At 34.0% G+C, this 25,812-nt stretch overlaps 2 protein-coding genes across 3 annotated transcripts in view; both read right to left on the bottom strand.

Moving 5' to 3' along the window:
• Positions 1–905: 905 nt before the first annotated feature.
• Positions 906–25,758, bottom strand: LOC143257254 (uncharacterized). 2 transcript variants are annotated; one of them, XM_076515693.1, is made up of 3 exons: positions 24,452–25,758; positions 23,589–24,032; positions 906–973 (listed from the first exon to the last, which is right to left on the bottom strand). In XM_076515693.1, the coding sequence occupies exons 1-2, from the start codon at positions 25,722–25,724 to the stop codon at positions 23,797–23,799; spliced, it is 1,509 nt and encodes a 502-aa protein (XP_076371808.1). In that variant the 5' UTR covers positions 25,725–25,758; the 3' UTR covers positions 906–973; positions 23,589–23,796. The 2 variants fall into 2 exon arrangements, with proteins under 2 accessions (XP_076371808.1, XP_076371798.1); XM_076515683.1 differs by lacking the exon at positions 906–973 and adding an exon at positions 20,459–21,033.
• Positions 25,727–25,812, bottom strand: part of LOC143232790 (kinesin-like protein KIF26B) — a 67,781-nt gene continuing 67,695 nt past the window's right edge. The window contains 1 exon segment of the mRNA XM_076468652.1: positions 25,727–25,738. Within this exon segment, the coding sequence (XP_076324767.1) occupies positions 25,727–25,738 (12 nt within the window).

Here is a 25,812-nt window from a genome sequence, read left to right as displayed (position 1 = left end):
AAAAAGTTATAAATCTAGTTTATACCTGTTTAAAACTATTTTCCAGCGCTAGCTTAGTATATGTATCTTCCTAATCGATAACAAATTAACTTCTTTGTAAAGAAAAAAGTAGCTAGTTGAATGTTGATATTTTGTTATTTATTACCTATAAAAACTGTAAAGAAATAATCTTATTCTACGATGTTCATTGCACTTCAAGGTAACAACTTTTAGCAAAACTCCAATAAAAGAGAAAACTAGAATTATTTGTTTATCTTTTAGTTATTTGTAATATATTCTTACATTAACTATCTTCTCAACTAAACATTTAAAAAAGTATTAAATATTTTGAAAGACAAAAATAAGACATTGATGCTATTTTCGCTTCCTGACAAAGAAAATTTATAGCATCAACCATTACATCATTAAAATAAAGGTAAAACTAAATCTATTATTAATCACTGGTTACAGTTATGATAGGATTGATGGAGCGTCATACTTACTTTGCTATTTTAAACAGTTGAGTGCTGTATAAGTCACAAGAACAACTTATTATTTAAAGCCAATGTAAATATAAGTACACTGTGATAATTAAAGCACAAATAAAAATGGCAATCACATCGCGAAATTTTTAGCACAGCAATGAGAAGTTGAAAGAGAAATATTTAGAATGATAAACTGCAAAATTTGTTCCTGTTAACTACGTGATTTTGACGTTAAATCCTGCAAACACCGTAAGTTTCTTTGTTTCTGCTTGAATTTCGCGCACAGCTATCTGCGCCATCAGTCCCTAATTTAGCAGAGAAAGAAAGGAAAGCAGCTAGTCATCATCACTCACAGCCAACTTTGGTTACTCTTTACCAACAAATATAGAGATTGACAGTTACATTATAACGCCCCCACGGCTGAAAGTGTGAGCATCTTTGGTGTAACTGGGATTCGAACCTGTGATCCTTTCATTATGAGTTGAGTGTCTTAACCACCTGGCCATAACCTGTAAGAACGAAAATATTAAGATTGGAGTATTACTTCTCAGAATGTCATAAAACAAAGCTGACATTGTTTTTCAACAATTTACCTCTGTCAGCACATTGTGATGACATCAGGATTAGTACTCACAATCACATCACTACGCCACATGTATTTATGGACAGTTTGCTTACATCATGACTTAATGACAATAACCAAAATGTTTACATACGTTTACACATTTATCTGTATATGGAGATGAATAAAAGGTTAATTAAGTTTCACAACCATATGAACAGTTCAGTATATTCTAATAACTAGAGTTTAATACTGAAAACCCCATTACAACATGGATTCCAAAATATTTCGCCATTACACAATGACTGGAAAGTTTAAACTAACAATAGTACTATAACGCCTTCACTTGACTTTTTCATAAGAAAGTTTATAAATGTATTGTTCACAACATACTTACAGGGTATCGTTATAACTAGGACGTATAAATAAAACGTACATCACAATGTTTGTAGACAATCCACTAATAACATGTATCAAGAACGACTTCAATATGATTTCATACAACTACATTTTAACGCTTATATACTAAGACTGAACAATTTATTTATATTTTTCGTAATGACTAAAAAGTTAGTGCTCCCAGCCTTAACATACACGGTTGTACACTGACATCGAACAATCCGCTTATGCCCCCCCAATGACACAGCAGTATGTCTGCAAAACTTAAACGCTACAAACCGGGTTTTGATAACCGTGGTGGGCAGAGTCCAGAGAGCCCATTGTATAATTTTGCGCTTAATTTTAAACACACAGACAATCCGCTTATGGTGGTATGGCATAATGATTAGAACGTCAACAATCGTTGCCTGAACCACACGTTTATACATGGAAACTGAACAATCTACTTACAGTACGCCATGAGTACAATGTTCCAATTATCATATTTTATCAAAATACAACTGTTTACCTATTTTGGTAAATTCTGAGTATTTAGCATAATTGGTGTTTCAAGGTTTTAAAACACAGAAGACAAATAAAACAATAATAATATATTACATACATTTTTTTCGAAATTTAAATTTCGGTATAAAACAGAAATGGAACTTAAGAAACGTATTTTTTCTCAAACAAACATTGTTACTGTTTAAAGGCAACTAAAACCACATATTTTACATATTATGCTTTCCGTTCTAATGGAACTGAGAAAATCATGTTCCGAGAGAAAGTAACATACAAAATGACAGTATATCCGGATGTAAAATGACGTTATGGATGCTGTAAGAAGATCAAATAATTATTATTCTACGTCTACCCATTACAATCATTTATGTTATATATTAACTTATTAATAATGTAATTTCATTTTTATTCGTTTAAGAACAATTTTTTCATCAATCAGTTCACTATTTTATTACCGTAACAGTCAGTTTTTTTATTGCTTGTTTGGGATTAAATACAAAGTTACACAATGGGTTATCTGTGCTTTGCCCACCACTAGTATAGAAACCCGGATTCTATTGTGGTAAGTCCGTAGACATACCGCTGTGCCACTGGAGAGGGGTGTAACAGTCAGTGTAGTTTTACCCTGTGCTTTAAAACAACGACTTAACTGTTTTGTATTTTACAAATTAAAAGGTAATTCCAAAGATACTTTAAAGCGACAACTGATTGTTTGACTGATTATTTTGAATTAAGCACAAGGCACACAATGTGCTCTCTGTACTCTGCACCACAATAAGTGGGGGTATCGAGCAGTGTTAGTCCGCAGACACTGCTGCCTGCCACCAGCTGGTGGGCTAAAGCGACGACTTACATGTTTTAGTATTTAAGAGCTGTACTGTTTATTACAAACTCCTAGATAATTAATTCTGTCACTAATGAGCTCTAGTTTTACTTCTCTAGAAGTTCTAATTCGTGTTTCTTTTATATAAGTTTGCAAACAAAGTATATACTTTATTTTGATAAGTTTCAAAGAAATGCCTTAGTTTAAACATTATTTTTAAAACTATGTAAACCCGGCATGGACAAGCGTGTTAAAGCGTTCGACTCGTAATGCGAGGGTCGCGGGTTCGAATTCCGGTCGCTAAAAGCATGCTCGCCCTTTCAGCCGTGGGGACGTTATAATGTAACGGTCAATCTCACTATTCGTTGATAAAGAGTAGCCCAAGAGTTGGCGGTGAGTGGTGATGACTAGCTTTTTCCCTCTATTCTTACACTGCTAAATTAGGGACGGCTAGCACAGATAGACCTCGAGTAGTCTTTGCGGAAAATTCAAAATCAAACAAAACTTTGTAAGAGATGTCTTAGTTTTATTCATTGGTCTCATGGCGAATTTTATTCAATAAGATTCGCAATGAGCTGTAATAATCTATTTGTTTATCATGTTGTCTTAGTTTATACCATGTAGCAGGATCAGAAATAGTTTGAACTTCATGCCAATTACAAAAATTAATTAACTGAGAAAAAACAACATTTTGTGTTATTTAAAAAAAATATAATTTCTTGCAAGAGGCATCACTAAAGTCTAAACTTAAAAAGTTGTCTCCGTTTGGTCTAAATATCAGCCACTTGTTTAATCTCATTTCCACACTCTGTCCATTTCCATCAACCCTTCATGGCCATGAGGGTTTTAATTTTTGACATATTTTCTGTGACAGCCATCTCTAAACTTTAATGAATAATATTTGTTGAATCAAGTGTTCGAAAGCCTTAAGAACATAACGTTTATTGTAATCTACTACTCTATTAAGTTCAAATCCAATATGTCCATTAAGTAATTCAGTGTTAACCTAAAAGAACCGACTTCTTAGCAGCATCAAATAACTACGTCTTGTGTTGGAATATAATGGCTTCATACACGAAAAGCTTAATTTGCATGTTGTAATCTATAATTAGATTACCTCTAACATATAAGCTGATTAAAATGAGGACCAAAAACTGGTTTTTCGATTATCACGCAACATTTAGAGCTCTCATTTAGACATTTTAACAATATCTAATAAGCTACGAAGAACTCTAAATAAAAGATGATTGATTTAACTAGAAAATAACATGTAAAAATAAGAAATTGTACACACTTTTCAGTAATTTAAGGTCATTAGATTAATTAATTTGGATTTTCTTTTCAAAACGTTACAATCTCTAACAATGGTCCCCTAAGGAAATACTTTTAATTTCTTTTTTGTTTTCAATAGAAGGTTCAATATAACCAAAGTTCCTTCAAGCATTGATGGTACAGGTAGTAAAATCGAAACACCTGAAGTAAAGTACAACATACCCACATCTACCGAACACGATTCGCAACTCCATTTTAACTACGAAAAGCAATCTAACACACACAAAATTATTCTCTCGTCCTTCCAATTCCCAAACGAAAGAATCATGGTGCATGCTCGTCTGGTTTTAATAATACGAATAGTTTTGGTTATTTATACATTCCAAGAAATTGATATATCGTTTAGTTTTCTTCTGGACCACTCAGACAGCATGATACTTTTATGTATGTACTACAGAAATGCCAAATAGGTTAATAAAACGTAATCACAAACTAACCGTTTTATCTGTATGTTAGAAGATAAATAAACTGAAGATTTGTTTAATGCAATGATATTCAAGCTCGATGGAAAATCATTGCATCTGAAAAATTTGAGAAGAAAAACAATAATTTTGTTCAGTCTGTTTCTCTTTCTTTTCTTATTTATATATCATTTAGTCTCGACCATTTTATGCTGGAGATATGTTGGTATATATTATTGATAAACTAACACTTTGCGGTCTTCATTAGTTTATACTGGAGACATTTGATGTGTAGCCTCGACCACTTTGTGCTGGAGACGTGTTTGAATGTAGCTTTTATCTGTTTATACTGGAGATATACGAGTATGTGGCCTGGATCAGTTTATAATTGCGATGTGTGAGTATCTTTATCATGCAAACGTAGCAAAAATTACGATTTTAATTTCCAAATAAAAGTGGTTACATACAACATTGACTACATAAACTCTTCAGAAATGCACTGACAATATGAAATGCAGGTTCTTGTGTTTGCGAGAAACTGGATGTATTTTTACTTTCAAGTAAGAAACTACCGATACGCCAGAAAGTGTTCGTACCCCTGCGTCCCAAGTGGTTTTTTTGCTCATAACTTACAAATATTAGCTTAATAGAAGTATAATATATTATACATATTATACTAGCACACATCTACACAAATAAATTCTTATTTAAATTAAACGACAAATAAACTGTTTATAAACAAATAACCAAAAATAGGAGGAGCAGAAAGTGTTCATACAGTTCAGAACGTGTGAAAAAACTGATATTCCCGTAAAAATTTTGTTTAGTTTGGCGAATAAATTACATTATACCATTCCAAAACTAGATACTTGGTTCATAATTATTGGAATTTAGCCAGCGAAAAATGTACTTCCGGCAATTTAGCGCCGTCTCCGTCATTATCTGCTTGGTCATCATGGCGAACAGGAAACAACTGTCCAGTGATTTAAAAGAAGAATTATTGTAAAATACAAGTCTCGTTTGTCTCTTTCCGGTATTGCTACACAACTTAATGTGCCAAAATCTACTGTTCAAAGCATAATTGCCAAGTTTAAGCTGACAAGATCAACTGCTAACCTCTCTCGTTCCGGACGCCCCACCAACATTCCAGAGAGAACCAAGAGAAAGGTTCTCAGAGAAGTTAGTAGGAACCCTCGTTTAAAACGTAATGATAAACAGAAACTGGTAAGGGAAATTGGGGTTGAAGTAAGCACTTCTACAGTTACGAACATGTTACGCTCTTCTGGGTTCAAAGCATGTCGTCCTCATAGAACTTCATATTTAAAGCCTGTTCATTTAGAAGCATGATTCAGGTATGCAAGAAAGCATGTAGATAAACCCTTTACGTATTGGAAAAGTATTATTTGATTAGACGAGACTAAAATCGAGCTTTTCGGCCACAATGATGTTCGCTAAATTTTCCGTAAGAAGGGGAAACGAAATCTTCCAAAGAACACCGGCCCCACAGTTAAACACGGAGGTCGCTCGATCATGCTATGGGGTTCCTTCAGCTCTTCGGGTGTAGGCAGCCTTCACCGCGTCAACGGAATCATGAAAAATAAGAGTACGTTGATATATTAGGCACTTATGTTAAGAATGATGCTCGGAACTTGCGGCTTGGACGTCATTGGATCTTCCAGCACGACAATGACCCTAGACACACATCGAAATATGTACAATCCTGGTTGCAGAGGGACCATATAAGCGTCCTGGAGTGGCTATCACAGTCACCCGATCTCAACCCAATTGAAAACGTTTGGCATGAGTTGAAGACCAGGGTTCATCAACGTCATCCAAAAAACTTGCACGAGTTGGAGGCCTTTTGTAAAGAAGAATGGAAGAAAATACCAGTTGTGTACTGTCAAACAATCATGGAGGGCTATAAGGAGAGATTGCGCCAAGTAATTTACCCGAAAGGCTACACAACTGACCATTAAAGTAGACGCACGAACACTTTCTGCCCCTCCTATGTTTGGTTATTTGTTTATAAACATTTTATTTGTCGTTCAATTTACATAAAAATTTATACAGAAAACGTGTTGGTATAACAATTATAATATACCATACTTTCATTATCCTAATCGTGATACTTTTTAAGTTATGAGAAAAAAACTACTCACGACGCAAGGGTACGAACACTTTCTGTCGTAACTGTACATTTTAAGCACTGGCTGCGTTTATACATCACGTAAGTAAGCTTAGTACTAAGAAAATATATGTAGTAACAAGCTTTTCAAATCAAGGACAAAAAAGTAAAGTGTTTATAAACTTTGTCAAAGAAGTGAACCGGTAAATATAGGCGTAAGATTTGGTATATTTCACATTTATACGAATTTTCTAACATTGAATTGTTTGTTTCTTTTTAATTAAGCACAAACTACACAATGGGTTATCTGTGTTCTACACAACAAGGGTAATGAAACCTGGTTTCTGGCATTGTAATTCTGTAGACATACCCCTGTGCCATTGAAGTAAAATATTATACAAATACCAGTTACTGATAAAATAAAAGACTGACTCTTCAATATGAGAAGACAAAAGTTTTTTTATTTTGGAAATTCTTTAGCGTACTACTACTAGCTCAGTAAAAAAGAGATAATATCTTTTAAATTCTCAGAACTTTTCTTTTCTTGCTATGAAAATGAACACATCTCTGTTTTATTTCCTTTATTAATCACTCCTTTTATTAACACGCCAAATAAAGTTTCACAGTAAAATTACCTATTTGAAGATTAAATTTAATAAAGCCCGTCGTGTTCTATGGGCCTCGGCTCTTGCCCATTCAATTAACTATCATAAAGTCAGTTAAATCTTATTCTTTGAAATACGGCCTTGCTACTTTCCTCATTATGTTGCTCACTGCAGCCCATTAGGATACAGTTTTCCTCTCTATAAAAAACCTGATGACGATAAAAAAAAGCATTTGGTATAGAACGTTACCATGACAACTGTTTTGGCATTATAATGCTTCTCGACAACAATTTACTGTACCGATTTTTTATTTTACTTTCTACAAAACCTTATTCCTACAACCTCTCTCTTGGATATAATCATAAGTACATTAAATTTTAATTAACATATGTTATCGTATCATGTTAATAACAGGGACGTTAATAAAGTTTAGGAAATTATAACCATGGTGTAGACGGATGATAATAAATGTCAGTGTTATAACAAGGCTATTAGTGTGAGATGTGTGAGCAACATAATAAATGGAGTGTATTTTTATTTGTATGTATCTTTGATTAAATATCGCAAATATTAAACGTTAATTAATTTAATTGTCATTTTCTAAAGGAAAAATATTATATCGTTTATAGAAGTGAAACCTTTAATTAAATAAACTATAATGTAATAAAATTTAATTAAAATAGTACAACGTAATAGTTATCATTTATATTACGAAATGTTAGGGACATATTTTACAATATGAACAAATATTACCAAACGTTTTGCTTCTTTGTTGAATTATAACAGCTTACTTCGTAAATTTTAAAACTGATCTGACAAGTATTAGTTATAATAGCTTACTTTTGCCGATTAAAACTTATCCAGAATGTTTAACTACAGTATAAATTTTCATTCAAAATAGATCTAAAACTGTATTATTACAAACTAATGATCCATAAAAGTATTTGAAGTCGTTGCAATGGTGTTTTCCTATATTTTATCATAATTAATGGCCAGTATTTCTAGGCTTATAAATTAATTTAATAAAGTCCAATAAAAAATTAGTCTTAGTAAATGAATGAATGTTGCTTGAGATACATACAATGTATCTCACATTGTTGTGCAATCATTGTGTGTGATGTGGCTTTGCCATAAGAAAACACACACACATACAGACACACACATTATTACGTTGTATGTATTTAAAAAATAATCATACAAATATATACTAGCGCTTCCAAAACTACTTTGTAATGGATCACTATCGATCGATGGAATTTAGTTTTATTGCTTCATTACAAGAATGTGTTGCGCTTAAAATTTAAGTAACATGATCAAAATGGGTAACATTTTATACGAGTCATGTAATTCAAGTCATTCAACTTTACATTTTCACACTATCAAATGATAAAAATCTCATTTACGATATTAATTACTTCTCGAATGTACATTTCCCGTCAAAAGACTTTTTTTATGGTTATATACCTCCTGGAACGTCAGCATCAAATATTCCTCAGGTATTAAATCAACCAACTTCATTACGAGTGGAATCACGCAGGTATCAGGAGTTTTAGAAAATAAAATAAAAGTCTAAATGTTTCATTCAATGCTCTAGAGTAGGGTGTAAGTATAGAATTGGTCAAAATGTTTAGGTATGTTGTAACAAATATGGTCAATATTTTAAAGATAGAATACAAATACACTTAGCGCTGTCAACTACGAAATGCATGCTATATTAAACGTGTACATATATATATATATATATATATATATATGTAGTTTGTATAATGACACAGGTTCTATTGATACCACGAATGACTTGCTGGAACAGCAACCAATTTTATCAGACATCTCTAGAAAAATGTGTTATTCAGTATTTCACCTGTCACAACGAAACCTTACCAAAACATACATACTGACAAATTGTATTATCAAATTTCTACAAACAGCGTTATAATCTTACATCATTTATTACTAAACATTCAGTACTTGGTTAGTATAATCCGCCGTGATTTCATTCTAAGTTGTCACGAGAAGGCGCTGAATCTCAGCTGCAGTAAATAGTTTAGGGTCATGGTGAGCAATTTTACGGCTCAGTTCCGCCCAGTTGTTCTCAATAGGATTACAATTTGAAGAGTTTGCTGACTATTGCAATCTTTTAACGTCTTCTTGTACAATGCACACAGTGTGAGCAGTGTCGTCCTGGAACAAAAAAGTTAATGAGAAACCTTGCTCTAATATACGGCAAAATTATTATACCTATACGATGCCCGTAGACAGTGCCATTACTGTTTTTCTGGAGGAAAGGAAGAATAGCTTTCCCACATTGATGAATAGTTGCCCAAACATGTACTCTACCACCTCCTTTGGAAAAGACTGTCCTCTCTTATCTGTTTTCCAGATAAATGATGATGGTGAACATGTATTCTACTATTAACTTTAACAAACTAAAAACAGAACATATCTAAAACGATGACATATTGTCAGTGTTCTTTCTTGCCAAAGTAATATGGTGGCAGCGGGGTATGCTGGTTGATTTCAGTGAGAAAAATAACCTTGTTAGGACAGCCATCTATTCATTGTTCTTCTGAAAACCTGGAATGAATGTGTTCCAACCATACCTGTCGTAAGGTGTTGCAATTTTTTTTTTCTAGCTCAGCGTTTAAACCTGATCAAAACATGGTTATCTTGGGCAGTAATATTTTGTTTTATACCAGAAGACTTTGAAGAAACAACGTTTTCTCTATTCCTATGATGTTTTAAGATTCTGAATACACTACACTGAGGGTATATTATTGTTCTGGCAATGTTTATTTGTTTCATACCATTTCTGAACAGTCGAACAATTTTACTTCCTGTACCTTGTGGCACGTGACAAAGCATGACTTCACACCAAGTACAAAGAAACTGTTTGAACAAATCGTTGATTTATTTTGAAAAGGATTATACCAAAAGCACGCCATTTTATACAAAACAAGTATGTATGTATGTTTTGAGGAATAAATACTGAAAACAACATATACAGATCGGAATAACAACTCATACATGTTTGTCCAATCATGCCTACCTTTTCTGTTACTACACGGGCATTTACTCAGTAACTATTACGTGCATGTAGCGAAGAACATCAATACATAAGAGTATGAAAACATTTTGGTCAAGTCTGTAGTAGATCAATTATTGCAATTTCCATCCCCATGTTCAGACCATACATCTAGACAATTGTCTTACAGTATAAATGATATTCCAAAAATGCTTCATCATAAAGGCTGTCATTTCTAAAGCACTCATTCTTGTAGTTTTCATAAGCCACCGAGGGCGAGATGATGACAGCTTCCAACTACCTTTTTTTGCAGGCCAATCACACAGGATTTCATAAGTGCTGTGTCTGGAAACTCTTCGATATGTCTTCATACTGAACAGCATGAACACTTGTTTCATTTTGTAACTGTTTGAAGTATATAACAATTGAACAAACATATTGTGGAAGAAACATGTGTACACGTGTCTTACGACTTTTTTTTTATCAAATAGAGATTTTTAGATTACTTACTGTTGCCTGGAGCACTTACTAGATTTTGCCGTTGACCTTCATGTTCATGAATTCTCACCTCTTAGCTTTTACCCAGCTGGGGTACGCCTTCTTGTTGGTAACTGTTTGGACAGGCTTGATGACCCAAGTTGATGCAAAATCCTTTCCTTCCAATGCTATTAAGTCCAGAAAATATCTCCAGAAATTCTAAATCCTATCTAAACGTATCCTTACGGTCTGAGTGTATGAATATTTTGAAATGGAAAGGTTTGTTTTGAATCTCGCGCAAAGCTACACGAGGGTTATCTTCGCTAGCCGTTCCAAATTGTAAGACTAGAGGGAAGGCAGCTAGTCATCACCGCCCACCGCCAATTTTTGGGTTACTCTTTTACTAATGAATAGTAAGATTGACCGTCACATTATAACGCCCCCACGGCGTTACACACTCATTTAAACAAAATGTGTTAGTATGTTGTTGAAAGTGGTTTGTTTTGAGTTTCGCGTAAAGTTACACAAGGGCTATCTGCGCTAGCCGTCTCTAATTTAACAGTGTAAGACAAAAGGGAAGGCAGCTAATCATCACCACCCACCGCCAACTGTTGGGCTACTCTTTTACTAACGAATAGTGGGATTAACCGTCACATTATAATGCACCCATAGCTGAAAGGGCGAGCATGTGTGACGGAGATTCGAACTCGCGACCCTCAGATTACGAGTCGAGTGCCTTAACCACCTGGCATAGCCAGGTCGTGTACTAGAAAGAACTGTTACATATCCACCTCAAGAGCGATCATTTTTTTAATGTTGTCACGTTACTTACACAACAACAAACAATGTCAAGGTGCAGTTCTGACACATCCCGTTCCACGAGGATTTTATATCGGCTGTGGTCATCAAGCGACTTCCTGGTCTGCACATTAATTTATTTTTTTAAATATAACGTATTTATCCTTGTACTTACACAAATTGTTTATTCTTCGTAAACTTCAAAGTTGTATCATCAATAACTTGGTATATTTATGGGGAGTTTCAACAGCATTCTTTGTCTCTACACCTAACCTTCATTAAACCTTACATAGCTACCAATAATGTTGTTCCATCTTACTACTAAATTTCATAGCATTTAATCTTTTTTATTAACATTGCAATTACTTTTTCATAGCAGTAAAACACGTTTTCCATTTATTCCTAAACTACATCATTTGTGTTTCTTTATTTGTTAAGCACAAAGTCACACAAAGGACTATTTCACCTCTGTTCACCTCGAGTATGGAAATCCGCCGTTTCTACCATTGTAAGTCCGCAGACATTCTGCACTGCCGCTGGAGAAGGGGGAGGCACGTTGTGTGAATATGAAATATGTTTTTTATAGGTCATTTTGAAAGAATAAAGTTGTTTTACATGTTTTTCCTCAAAGTATCATTATTTTTGTAAAATATACGTTTTTACACATAATCAATATAAGGTTTCACCTGATCTATCTTTCTCACAATTGTTCTCGTATAACTAGAAAACTGTTTTACATATAAGTTCCTTAGTTTTTTTAATAATTGTAAAAGTTTGAAAATTGTCTTGCATGTACTATGGAAACTTGCCCTATAATTTATTTAAAATATAATATTATTGTGGAACTATAAATATTTTACAATGCGATGACGAAAGTTCCCTCTTTTGTAAAATATATACAAAATAATAATTTACTAGACTTTAATATTAAGAGCTATTTTTGTAAAAAATAAGCGTGTTACACACCCATTCAAACAAAATGTGTTAGTATGTTGTTGAAAGTGGTTTGTTTTGAATTTCGCGTAAAGCTATACAAGGCTAATTTAACAGTGTAATACAAAAGGAAAGGCAGCTAATCATCAACACCCATCGCCAACTGTTGGGTTATTCTTTTACTAACGAATAGTGAGATTGACCGTGACGTTATAACACCCTCTCAGCTGAGAAGACGAGCATGTTTGGTGTGACCGAGATTCGAACCCACGACCCTCGGATTACGAGTCGAGTGCCTTAACCACGTGGCAATGCTGGGTCTGTCCAAAGTGAGCTAACTATGAAACTAAAATGGTTTAACTTTGTCAAAAATGTTAAAATTGAGAAGGTTGTGATATAAGGTAAACCTGGTACTCAGTTTAAAATACTGAAACTACAAAAACGTACGAAACTAGAGCTCTCATGTCTATTTATGATTTTGAAATTTGAAATGATGTAAACTTAGAGTTGTTCTATCAATCAGGGTAAAATATCATAAATATTCATATAAATGTTATAATACTATCTGTTATATGTTTAGGTAACTACTTCGCAAGGTGTGGATGGATCTTCTCCAAAATTGGTATGGAGGTTCATAAATCCATATGGGGATACATACAATTTTTCAGTTTTGCGTTTTGCAGTTTTTATGACCTTTCTTACCACTACTTTGCCCCCTGTGGATGGATGTTCAACAAACCCAGTATGAACACCTACTAGATCATGGGAAGACACAAACAAACTTTCAATTTTTCATTTTGCGGTTTTTATGGGCGTTTTTATCATTAATGTTCCCCTTGTAAATAGAGATTCATCTAATTTGGTGTAAATGTTCACTGGTTTTACATGGAGATGCATGCAAAGTTGCAGTTTCACATTTTGTGTTTTACAGTTTTATGAGCATTTTGGGTTTTTAGAACTGTATATTAGATAATCTTTCATTAATCATAAAATTATATAACTTACATCCAGGGTACAGGTACTCCAGATCGTTTTAACATAAATATTAAATTGCATATTAAAATACGTCATCTCATATGTTTGAAATGTACCAATAACACCAAGTTAAACACAAGTTTTAGACAGAAACATTTTTATCTCATACAGCGGTAAACTTGAACTTTTATATCCGTGATAAAACCATTGTGCAGTAATGCACGGAACAACAAATAAGCAAACTTGATTGAAATGTATTACCTGACGTGTAACACGTAACACAGGATAATGGACTTTATAAGTTCATGTCACTTAAGACTCAAGAAAGGTACGTTTAAAATCGTTACACCTCAAGGTATCCCATTGAACTCAACTGAAACCAGCAGTGGGTAAATATTAAAATGGCTGTCTTCCTTGGAAAACTTCATTTCATATAATAAACTCATAAATTTTATTTGTATATATATTGAAATAGTTGTGTTATGGTAGCAGAGTGTTCTGCTTCTTTCTTATGTACAACTTAAAATACGGTTAGAGTAAAACAAACGTATTTGGCATCCTGAATAATTGATATTAATAAATCGAAGATCTAGAAAAGGACACGTGTGCCTATAATTTCTGCTATGAAATCGTATTGTTATGTTATTATTATAACACATGTGCCTATAATTTGTGCTATGAAATGGTATTATCGTGTTATTATTATAATACGTGTGTCTGTAATTTCTGCTATAAAATCGTATCGTGTTATTATTATAACTAACAAAAACGCCATCTTATGGACGGATCTTTGTATTTGTAGTCACTAATCACGATATTCATACCTTCTGGAAAGTAATGCACGGGAAAATTGTCCAGAATGTGATGATATAAACAGTATTATTTTTATAGATTAAAAGTAGTATCCTTTATTGAAAAAAATACAGTTTTTAAGAACTCCACTTTTTTGTACTATACTTACGAAGTACATCAATAAAGATACAATAAAACTCTCACGTGCAGTCCTAGTGAAGTTGTGTTCTTGTTGTGAGGAGAGTTATTTTACTTAAATTTGTGTTCTGTGGTAAAGAAATGGTTATCGCATATACTGTAGTCAAGTCTTTCTTTCCTTATTGATTTAGACAGGTGAATCAAAGGTGCACCTTCGAAAAATTTGGAAATGTTTTACATATACATCAGAGCCGGTATGCTAGTTAGTTTTACAATATAAAAGACATTTCTTGAAAAATGTGACTAACTTCTAAGCACCCTAGTTACCTATTGTCATGGGTCTTCCTTCCTTGGAGTCACTAAACTGTACTATGAACTTACAAATCTAAATTATGTAATTTTGTGTAGTTTCTATAATAAGATTTGACAGTAGTTGGGGGGATGTGCCCCTTCTCCTATTTTTGCTTATAAAATATTCCAAATTTCTTTTTGATACAGAACTCTCTTCAGACCTCAGAGTTTAATGATACGAGGTCTGTTCAAAAAATACGCGGACTGTTTGAATTGCGCGGCTCCAGTTGGTTCCAGGGAAATCCGCTTGGTGTCGCTAGGTTTGCACAGATCAGCTGATTACGACGCCATTTCCCGATTGCACATATCTTCATTTGTGTATTAGCTACGCGGTTTTAAGTGAAGTGCGATTTTTTCGTTTGGCAGATTTCAGAATGAATGACCTGAAGGAGCAACGACTTGCTGTGAACTTTTGTGTTAAACTTGAAAAATATGCGACTAAAACTTTTGCCATGCTTAACACGGCTTACGGTGATGTTGCTGTGAAGCGTACGGAATGTTTCAAGTGGCATGAACGTTTTAAGGATGATCGACAGTCCATTGAAGATGATGAGCGTCCTGGACGTCCTTCCACGTCAACTGACGACCCACACGTCGACAAAATCAACGCCCTGGTGCGGGCAAATCGACGTCTGACTGTCAGGGAGCTTGCTGAAGAGTGTGGGATATCAGTTCAATCTTGTTACGAGATTTTGACCGAAAAATTGAAGATGCACCGCGTTGCTGCGAAATTTGTGCCACGTATGATGACGGACGAACAAAAAGCCCATCGCGTCCAGGTTTGTCAGGAACTGCTTGATTGTTCAGAAGAAGATGAAAACGTCTTGTCAAGGATCATAACAGGTGATGAATCATGGGTTTATAGTTATGACACTGAAACGAAGGTCTAATCGTCCCAGTGGATGGGTGAAACATCCCCCAGACCCAAAAAAGCTTGCCAAGTTCGATCCAAGGTCAAGGTGATGCTGACAGTTTTCTTCGATGCTAAGGGTGTTGTTCACCACGAGTACCTCCCCGAAGGCTCCACAGTGAACCAGACTTACTACATTGAAGTTCTGAAACGTCTGAGGGACGCCATCCGTCGCAAAAGGCCAGAAATGTGGAGGAATGGCGACTGGTTTTTCCATCACGACAACGCTCCAGCCCATTCAGCCCTCAGAACTCGTAAGCTTTTGGCCAAACACTCGATCAATGTTCTTCCCTACTCTCCCTACTCACCTGACCTTGCTCCTTGCGATTTTTTCTTGTTCCCCAAACTCAAAAGACCCTTGAAAGGAAGAAGATTTGAGACGATTCCCGAGATTAAGGCAAATGCGATGAAGGAGTTGGAGGACATTACAAAAGAAGCGTACCAGGACTGTTTCAACAAGTGGAAACACCGTTGGGATAAGTGTGTGCGTTGGGGAGGAGAGTACTATGAAGGGGTCCCAGACCTGTAACTTCTAAATAAAGTACATTATGTTTTATGACGTCAGTCCACGTATTTTTTGAACAGACCTCGTATCTATCCGATCATGTGCACGTGCCTCTCTGCTGTAAACTTTGCGTCTAGTAATTTCCTTCAATTCAGACAGACAGGGAACTCATTTTAATTTTGTAAAACATGTTTTCTATCATTCTTCTAGTTATTATGTATAAAATACTTACCTGTAAAGTTACTAATGTAACTTAAAATATAATATTTCATAGAAAATAACTAATAAGAAACAAGGAAGTGAAGGTTTAGTCCTAAAAAAATGTAAAGGAAATTTCTAAGAAAACAATTCAGTAACGAAGGGAAAAACCTAAGTCCCAACAAAATATCTTAAAATCAATGTATATGGCATTTCTATATGAAAATTAATACGTTAATCATCATATGGCTTGTAAATAACAGTATCAGAAAAATACAGAAACATCTAAGTCTGGGACAATAAAAAGTTTGTAGCACAAACTCCAATCACGTTAATTGTACATGTCACATAAACTATAAATATAACGTTATTCTTTGCCAATATATGTCTGAGTGTCATGTAGTTATCATGTTCGGACCATTAGTAAGATGATCTATTACTCGCCACCAATTATCATAATAACACGCTTCGAACTTTGCAGCTGTCAATCCTACTACCAGTCAGACGAGAGTAGGTTAAGAACTGACTGAAAGTGCTGTTGTTCAACTGTCTTCCCTCTAGTTTATATGCTCAAAATTAAAGATGGCCTTGCAAAGATAACTTTATGTGTAATTTTGCACCAAGTTTCTCAAACAAACACATAAATTCCTACTAAGTATATATATATATATATATTTCTGTACTGTTTTGCCTGTAAAAAATATTTCGACCTAATTATTTCAGATAACACTATATAAGCTAGTAGTTCTACAGAAAGGTACACAGTAACATCTGGTACTTTTGGTTTTTTTAACGTTTGTATTCCAAACATGTGAGACAATTTATTTATTGTTTCAGAATATTAGATAAACGCTTCGTAAAGGGCTATCTGCGCGTAGCAGCTACTGATTTTTAATGGATTGACAAGAGAGAAGGCCGTACGTCTACTAGTGATTAGTGAGCCGGATTGTGAATCCGAAGGTTCATGGTCTACCTCCCGACAATACTATTACACTATTTTTTGACCTGTATGTTGAATACTAAGCTGCATTATTTGCAGAAGACAACACTTCGACTATTAGTGGCTCGTAGGTATTAGTGTCTGCCTCTTCTTGGTTTTAAGGGTAATTAAATAACACTAGAGGGTGGACAATTAATCATAAGCACTTGTACTTTTCTCGCTGAATAGTCAGATCTTACTCTGTAGTACAAGTGTCCTCAATCTACAGAGTGAATTTGTGCAGCAATGAGCTGTGAAATATGAATACTAGGATTCACAGTCTGAGCACGCTACCTATAAGGCAACACCTGTTCCGACTTTCATTCAACTACGTATATCAAATATATTATTTTACATCCTGTTACATTTACAATTGTTACATAATACAGTTACATTGATTTATGTATCCTTTGTTGCCTAACCATTTATATCCTTTACTGTTAATTTTGTCTGCTTGGAAACATGTGTAACAATACTTCGCAACTGCTTTTCAGGTAATAAGTTTTTATATCGAATGTAAAATGGCAAATGTTAACTGAGAGACTGTGGATGACCATCATTTTACGAGGTCTTATGTTTCATCTCTTCTTTGTCCAATTACCTGTAACTTCATAGTAACACTAAAACTCTCATCTAATTTATACAAAAACTGGTTCTGGAACAATCCTATTTGTTTCTAGACAATTATGATAAACTTTAGAATAAAAAACATTTATAAAACAGTAGAAACTTGAGAAAAAGGACAATGAAACAGAGATCGCCTAAACGTTGACTGGTATTCTATACTATTGATTATATAAGATAGCAATATGCTACTGAAGGATCAGTTCCAGCTCACTCTCTATAGCAGATTGTAAACGAACATACACTCACAACTAAACAGAATATTAGCATACCGTCAGAAATATAAAATAAGAATAAATGTTATCAGAACCAAAACCAGTTTACCTCCACTAGAGATATATTTACAAGAAACTTTCCTCCAGATTTCTAGGTCTGACCTGTGATTCCAAATTAACGTGGACCAAGTATATAAACGAAATTATAAACAGAGTTTGGCAAAGCGTAAACTATGGAGTTCTTCAGGTACAAATAAAGAAATATCAGCTAAAAACTTATAAAATATTTACACTTATTATATAAAAACTGTCACAAAATAAGAATGTCTAGCATGGATTAATGTTATATCTACAGAAGTCAAAATTAAATTACGAAAAATACAAAACCCACTTCTAAAGTTATCATTCAGAGCACCCGCTTAATTATGAACAGTTTTGTTACATAAATACTCTATCTACAAACATTATTTGTTAGACTCTTTCATAAAAACTGAAATACGTTCAGAATAAGCTGTATAAAAACGAGTTTACACACGAAATGTACACCCACCGAGTACATGATGGGAATAGTACTAGGTACCTTTCCCAATAAATACCTACTATAAGTGTATGAATAAACCACGTACAGCTAGCTCATTAAAATAAAATATTATGATTGTATTATTTTTTTGTTTGTACAATACACTTTTAGTGAATTAAATGAGTGAAAGCATACTATTGTCAACAGAGCTGTTTATGGATGTGGAGGATTTTCACACAAACCTGACAAAGTGAAATGATAATAACGTGTGCTAAAAGTGTTACTACATGGACATGGCTCAAGGATAGGGATCAGAAAGAGTACCCGAAGGTAATTTCGAGTACAAATATGCAGTAATAGATATTAGCATTTTCCCGTATATTAAACAAAAAAGTGAAATAAAAACTAATCTTCTTTATAGGAGTGAGGGAAAAGATCATTGTTGTACCTGACCTGGTTCATATATCATAGACCAAAAGAGTCATATAGATCTTCGCCCTTACAATGATGAGACCTGGGGACAATAGCAGCGAGCATGCTATAACTGCATGTCGTAAATATAGATATTCCTAGCTAAAGCATGTAGTGTAGAAATGTGCAGGCTTTAGCAAACAGAACTAATCAACCAAATAACAGTCAAGGCAGGAAATAGAGGTCCGGTGTGTGCCTAATTCTGTCCGGTCTCTTGACCAAGTAACCACAGAAACACTACGACGTCAAAAGCGCCGAAGGGTAAATCTGCTTTTCACCATATAATGATAGTATTATTACACTTCAAATCTGTGTAACTTCTGTTTAGAAAATTAGATCTAGTGAAGAGTAATAGTAATATAGTTGTTGAAAGCTCAAAATTTCAAGAGTAACGTATGGTACAATACAAAAAACATTATAGAAATTTGTTCGGTATTTAGAAGTTTATTTAATATGACTTACACACATTATATACATCATCTGTCTTGGTAAAGTTCATATTATAAGCTTACAATTATCTTTAACTTTTTACATGAAGCTATCTGAGCCTGATATTACAGATTGATACAAACATGTATCAGTAAAGAATACTATTTAAATTAGTTAATAAAATATTGCTTGAAAACTATTATCACTGGAATAAAAGTTTGAAAATAGAATCAAAATTATAAAAAGAAATACTTATCTAAATAATAAAATCCTACAAGTATATCTTTATAAATATTTGGTTATCGAAATTTAGAAAAAACAAAAAGAAAATGAAACTTAGTTGTTGAATAAGAGAATATCTGTTGGTTAAGGTTATGTGAGTGTTTCTAACGTATGATATTAATACACCAGGAAAAGAAGACTAGAAAACCTCGAAAATTATGACGGAATACAAAGCTGTTCCTTCACTCGATATAAATAATAAACGGTGGTCACTGTAGACTCGATAAGGCTATTATTATTTTTGGCCACAGACATAGAAGATAAGTTTTTTTAAAGCTTGAGGCAGAAAGAATGATTAGGAATGTATATATATATATATAATCAAATAACATTTTCTGTTACATAATACATTTGACGTGATTTTTAATTTTGGTTAACTACCTTATTGAATAATAGCAATTATCATTCGATGAAGAAATGTATCTAAAGAAAAACTGTATTAAAGATTTCCGTCTTAAATAGGACACTACCTTACAACAGTAGCCAATATTAAGTAATCTTTCTATCTATTATCAAAATATTACATTTCAATAACAAAAGTGCGTTATAAATCCAAAGGTAAAAAAATAACTAGATGGCATCGCGTTTAAACAGCTTAAAAAACTTAATAATTCTTTGCTTTTGGGTAAAATAGTATTTTTATATTTTATTCAGATTCACATCGTTGTAGGTACAACTGAAAGTTTAAAAAGTATTGAATCGCTTAGTTACGAAAACATCCCTAGCTGTGTGATCGGACGTGGAAGCTAAAAAAAGTAAACAGAATATATTTATATAAGGGGTGAAGTGGGTTTTACGTAGTTTGGATACTTACTTTAAAACACATGTAACACATGATATATTTGTAATGATAATATTTCATGGAATACTAACAAAAATAATGTAAAACACAGCAAATTATAGTATCTAATAAAACCTTTAACTTACCATACTACATTACATAGCATACATAAATATACATTTACCTTTGTATATTTATCATCTAATGATACTTAAAATAGGTATTAAACAATTGAAAATATTCATCAAATTTCATCTGCAGAGAAGGAGTTATCTTTCACACTAAAGTCCCTTAGATTTCAGTCGATTGTTAATCTATAGTGAAAGAACTGTTTTAAGTTGATTTATTTTCACGATTTCTACCCCCTTGGGTGATTCCAGTCCTAACTACCATTGCCGTCTAGAGTATTTCACCAGTGAATCTGTAATTAAGAATTCAGAAAAAAACTTACTTTAATTACACTTTTACACACTGGGAACATTTTTTAGAAGGTATCTTAATTCGAACATACATTTTCTTATGTGCAATGGCCAGTTTCAAAAGTAAAAATAATCTTTGAAAATTACGATAAACAGCTATGCTAAATTATATACAAAATAAATATTTCGTAAAAATTGCACATTACAGAGTATCCATTCATAGTTCCCTAATCATAGTTGATGGTCAACTATAAGTTTCATTATCCAATTCTTTTTCGTTATAGTAAGTTAGGGGGCACTTCCTACCGTACATTTTACGTAATCAAAAGGAGGTTATTCTACTTTTTAATCCCTCCCGAGATAAAACAATAAGTTAGCAATCTGAAGGATTTTCTTGAATACACTACTGGGGCTTTTCGAAAGGAAATGGAACTTCTAACATTTGTGTAACTCTATACATCTGATTGGGGAATTGATATCCAACAAATACATTGAAACTACAATTATTGAAGTGTTATTGAACTGCTTCTATAATTGTGATTACATCATCAGACAGCAAAGTTAAACTGTTTAAGAAATTTTGCTCAAAATACTGACACATGTAGATGCGTACTGGAAAAAGTATTTTGTTTGTTTTGGAATTTCGCACAAAGCTACTCGAGGGCTATCTGTGCTAGCCGTCCCTAATTTTGCAGTGTAAGACTAGAGGGAAGGCAGCTAGTCATCACCATCCACCGCCAACTCTTGGGCTACTCTTTTACCAACGAATAGTGGGATTGACCGTCACATTATAACGCCCCCACGGCTGAAAAGGCGAGCATGTTTGGCGCGATCGGGATGCGAACCCGCGACCCTCAGATTACTAGTCGCACGCCTTAACACGCTTGACCATGCCGGGCCTGGAAAAAGTAGAACTCGTATATTTACACTAATCAAATGAAGTAACGTGATAGATCTAAACGTTCTGAAATTAAGAATGCTCTTGTATTATAGATGTTTAAGATTTTTATGAAGTTAAATTAGATTCAGTAAGATTTTAGAAACATTATAAGAATTACTATTTAGAGTGTTTTATCACCTGTTTGGCATAAGATGACCACAAAGCTGCACCGTTAATTGCTATGCAACACGTAGTTTATCAGATAGTTGTCATTATTATCTCTTCAGCAAGTAGTTTATTCGGTATTTGTGTTGTTGCTTATTCAGTAAGTAATTTATCAGATATGTAACAGATTTAATAATAATAATGTATATATACATATATATATTTAATATTTATGTTTGTTTTAGTTAAATACATATTTATAAATGCCTATTCAATAAATTTGTAGCAAATTATAGAGTGTAAGAATCAACAACATATGTTTTACGAAAGTACTAGCGTATCTTCAAATATTCTTGCTAAATTAGCTTTCGAGAACTTCGCCTAAAAGTTTATAAACCAATGCACCAAGAGACAGATGTATAGTGTTGGTGTGTTACAGTTATAATACTATAAATCTCGGAAACTGTAATTGTGATTAACCCTTATTAATCGAGAAACTACATATATTTTACAAGGAATGTTTATGGGTTAATTTTATAAACCGTTTAACTTCAGAGAATTAAATTCGGACGTTAGTATTTCTACGAGGACATTAGATGTCATCGTCGGTGAAAAATCAGCTTGTAAACGGCGTGAGACTAGCCAAGAATAGAGATAGCTAGCTACCCTTTAAATGAAATGTACCGATATCGACTCGAAACTAATTCGCTCATCGTGAACCGTCAAACAATATTCAGCTCCAGACCAGGTAGAAGACTCAATATTGTTGTAAGTTTGTAAATCATTATTTATAACAGCCATTATTATAAATTTTATTATTGCTTATATATTAAAATATATTTGTGTTAAGAAAGAAAACTGCGTGTATCAATTTTTTTGATACACTTCACAAATTTGATACATTTCTACATTTAACTGACTTATAAATTCTATTACAATTTAACTTTATTCCAGGCTATTTGAAATCGTAATACATAACATAATAAATCAGAGACGCAGCTGAATAAAATTATAGTAGGTAACATATCTGTTGTTATTAGCTATTCAGTAAATGGCTTATCAGATATTTGTTCTTATTACCCATTTAACGAATAGTTTAACAGATATTTGTCCTTATCAAACTTAGAATTTAACAATATTTACAAATTATATACTTGAGTTATATTTTCTTAGTGCCAAAGCAACTTTTCATTCATCAAATCCCCCTGTTTAGTTGCTTATAAATTTAGAAATGTTGGACTAAAGAAAAGGCATTTAGTAAACACTAACCCCACGTATCTTAAACGAAGCTTATCTGACTGAGTAGTGGGTTTGGTGGTCATTCTTATAGCGCCCCTATGACCCTACAATGCGAGACACTTTTTAGCGACGACGACAGAGCACAAACCACGGAATTCAATTTTACAATTTGCTTATAATAACCACTTAAACAAGCGCGGTATTGTTTATAAAAAGACCTCGTAAAATGAGGAACAGTAAATTATTTTAGAAAACAACTATTCATAAACTTACAGCGGAACTCGTTTCGTCTTCTTCAACTTTCACATCTTTACTAGCATTACAAATATTCTTCTCAATGCACTAAGAATTTGCGCTTTCCTGACGGTATTTCCTCTGGTTGTTGATGGACAGTGATTTTTTTTTTTAAATATGTTTATTATTTTGTTTAGGCACAAGGATAGGATGGATCAGCTGTGCATTCTAAGCAATTGGTAGTTAGTTATACGTAGGACAAATCAGAGGTAATCTTTCGGAAGCTAACACCACAACACAGAAGCCCTGTGCAACACACATTTTCATCAGAAATCTGTAAGTTGCTGTTGTGCCATTCATTGTTCTTGGGATGTTTTGACATCAAGGGTTCTTTGGTCATCACAAGAGGGGAATCGTGACGTGTGGGACTTGTTTTGGTCGTAAGAGGGTGAAAAGTGGAAGGCTTGGTATGATGTTCAACACCTATGAAAAGACAAATATATTGGCTTAACTTATATATGTATATTACTTACTTAAATTTTCTTACCTTATTAGTATATCATTAAGGAATTCCAGATTTTATGAACAAGATATTTGGGAAAATTTTTCAAATCCTCAAAATTTTTATAACATTCTACTATTTATTTGATAGATCTTTACGAGAAGAGTTCAAGCAACTATACGTAAACAGCATACTTCAATGCAACAAAGGTTAATGCATGGAACAGACGAGGGCTGTGAGTAACACAGACAAGGTAGCAAACTTCTCTATAATTCATATGATTCACTTTTACGTTCGAGGCCTTCTGTAGATTTTGTTAAGCCTAACACATATACCTTTACAAAATTGACTAAATCGAACGAGAAGGTTAACTCGCTTTTTTTATTATTATCTAACTCACCCGTTCCCTTACGTCGAACCCCTTTTTTATTCCGATGCTCCCCAGCATCACATTCGTTTCCTGATTCCTGGCTAGACGATGCAGGCGTTTCTTCACTGTCCCGCATCATACTCTCGTACCCACTGCTTGTACCAGAAAGCTGATGCAGTTTAATAGGCAGTAGCTTTGACCCTTCTCTGGGTTCACCACTAACAATACTGCTGTCACTTCCACGCCCACTACTAGACTTTGTGGAACGGGCCTGAGTGACCTTAGCATAGGGCGAAATCAAAGGTGAGTCTGTTGGACAGTTGCAAGGAGTACTGTCGGAACCACATTGAATGTCACCAGATATTGTCTGAGTTGTATTATCGTCACAAAACGACATGGACGCTACACCTTCTCGAGCTAGATATGACATAAAAGGTGATTTTATACGTTTATCTAGTTTCTGAAAACGTTTGCTATTATTAGTCGGTTTTGCTTTATTAAAAAGTATCATACTTTTGTTATTCACCTCGAGTGTTTCTGTTGAACAGTGTTGTGACCTAGAGTAATCCTGGGTAGTCGGGTCTCGTTCTTTGACACCGCTGCCACCACAATCTTGGAATGTTTTCTCCTTTGAAAAGTTTTGATGTTTGTAGTTTTGTAAAGCGCCAATATTCGTAACATCTAACGGTTTGACTTCTAATCTTACTTCATTTTCATTTTTTGGGAAGCACATTTGTAGGTTGTACACACTTGAATCAACGCTTTGAGTATTGGCACTTACGATTTCGCATGAGGTTGTTCTGGTTTCAGCATTCGGATTTGTAAGTCTTGCATTAAATATTGAATGCTTATCACTCTGTGCGTTATGAATGTCCAAGTTTCTATGCTGTTTTGTCAACGTTTCGCAAGGTTTGGAACATAGTAATTTTTCTCCAGTCTCTTGAAAAGCTACTATTTTCTTATTTACTTCATGAGAAAACATACGAAGAGGACATTGAGTTTCAAAATCTTTCAGCTGTTGAAGTTCTAACTCTTCAAGTCCACCAATGGAAGCAGATTTTTCTTTTGCTTGGTGGACTATTGGTGAAACGGCCAAAATCGGCTTAGGTTCACGAAAAGGTTTACTCAAGAACGCTATACTTTTCTGTCCAAATTGTAATTGCAGTTTTTTGATGTCCACTGGCTCGCTTAGTGTGCTTGAAACTTCAGGATCTGTGGTAATCTTGTCACTGTATATTAACTTGAAATCATTACCAGGGAGCGATGTGGTCTCTAGGTACTCACCATCATTCTGCTGTTTCATTTTTAAATTCCGATCTCCCAAAAGCGTCCCAGCAAAGAGAATAACGTGAATCTGAAACCGTTTCTCTTGTCAGATGCTCTTTCTCACT

This window comes from Tachypleus tridentatus, chromosome 1, assembly GCF_004210375.1.
Source record: "Tachypleus tridentatus isolate NWPU-2018 chromosome 1, ASM421037v1, whole genome shotgun sequence".
NCBI lineage: Eukaryota > Metazoa > Arthropoda > Merostomata > Xiphosura > Limulidae > Tachypleus > Tachypleus tridentatus.
Note: the sequence above shows the minus strand (reverse complement) of the source record. Positions and strands in the feature narration are given on the sequence as shown.

Bases quoted from the DNA above. Each gene is read 5' to 3' on its own strand.
- LOC143257254 (XM_076515693.1), bottom strand. From the start codon at position 25,724: ATGAAACAGCAGAATGATGGTGAGTACCTAGAGACCACATCGCTCCCT. The intron at 24,033-24,451 runs GTGAGTTAGATA...GTCTTTTCATAG, and splicing joins GGTTCGACGTAAGGGAACGG to GTGTTGAACATCATACCAAG.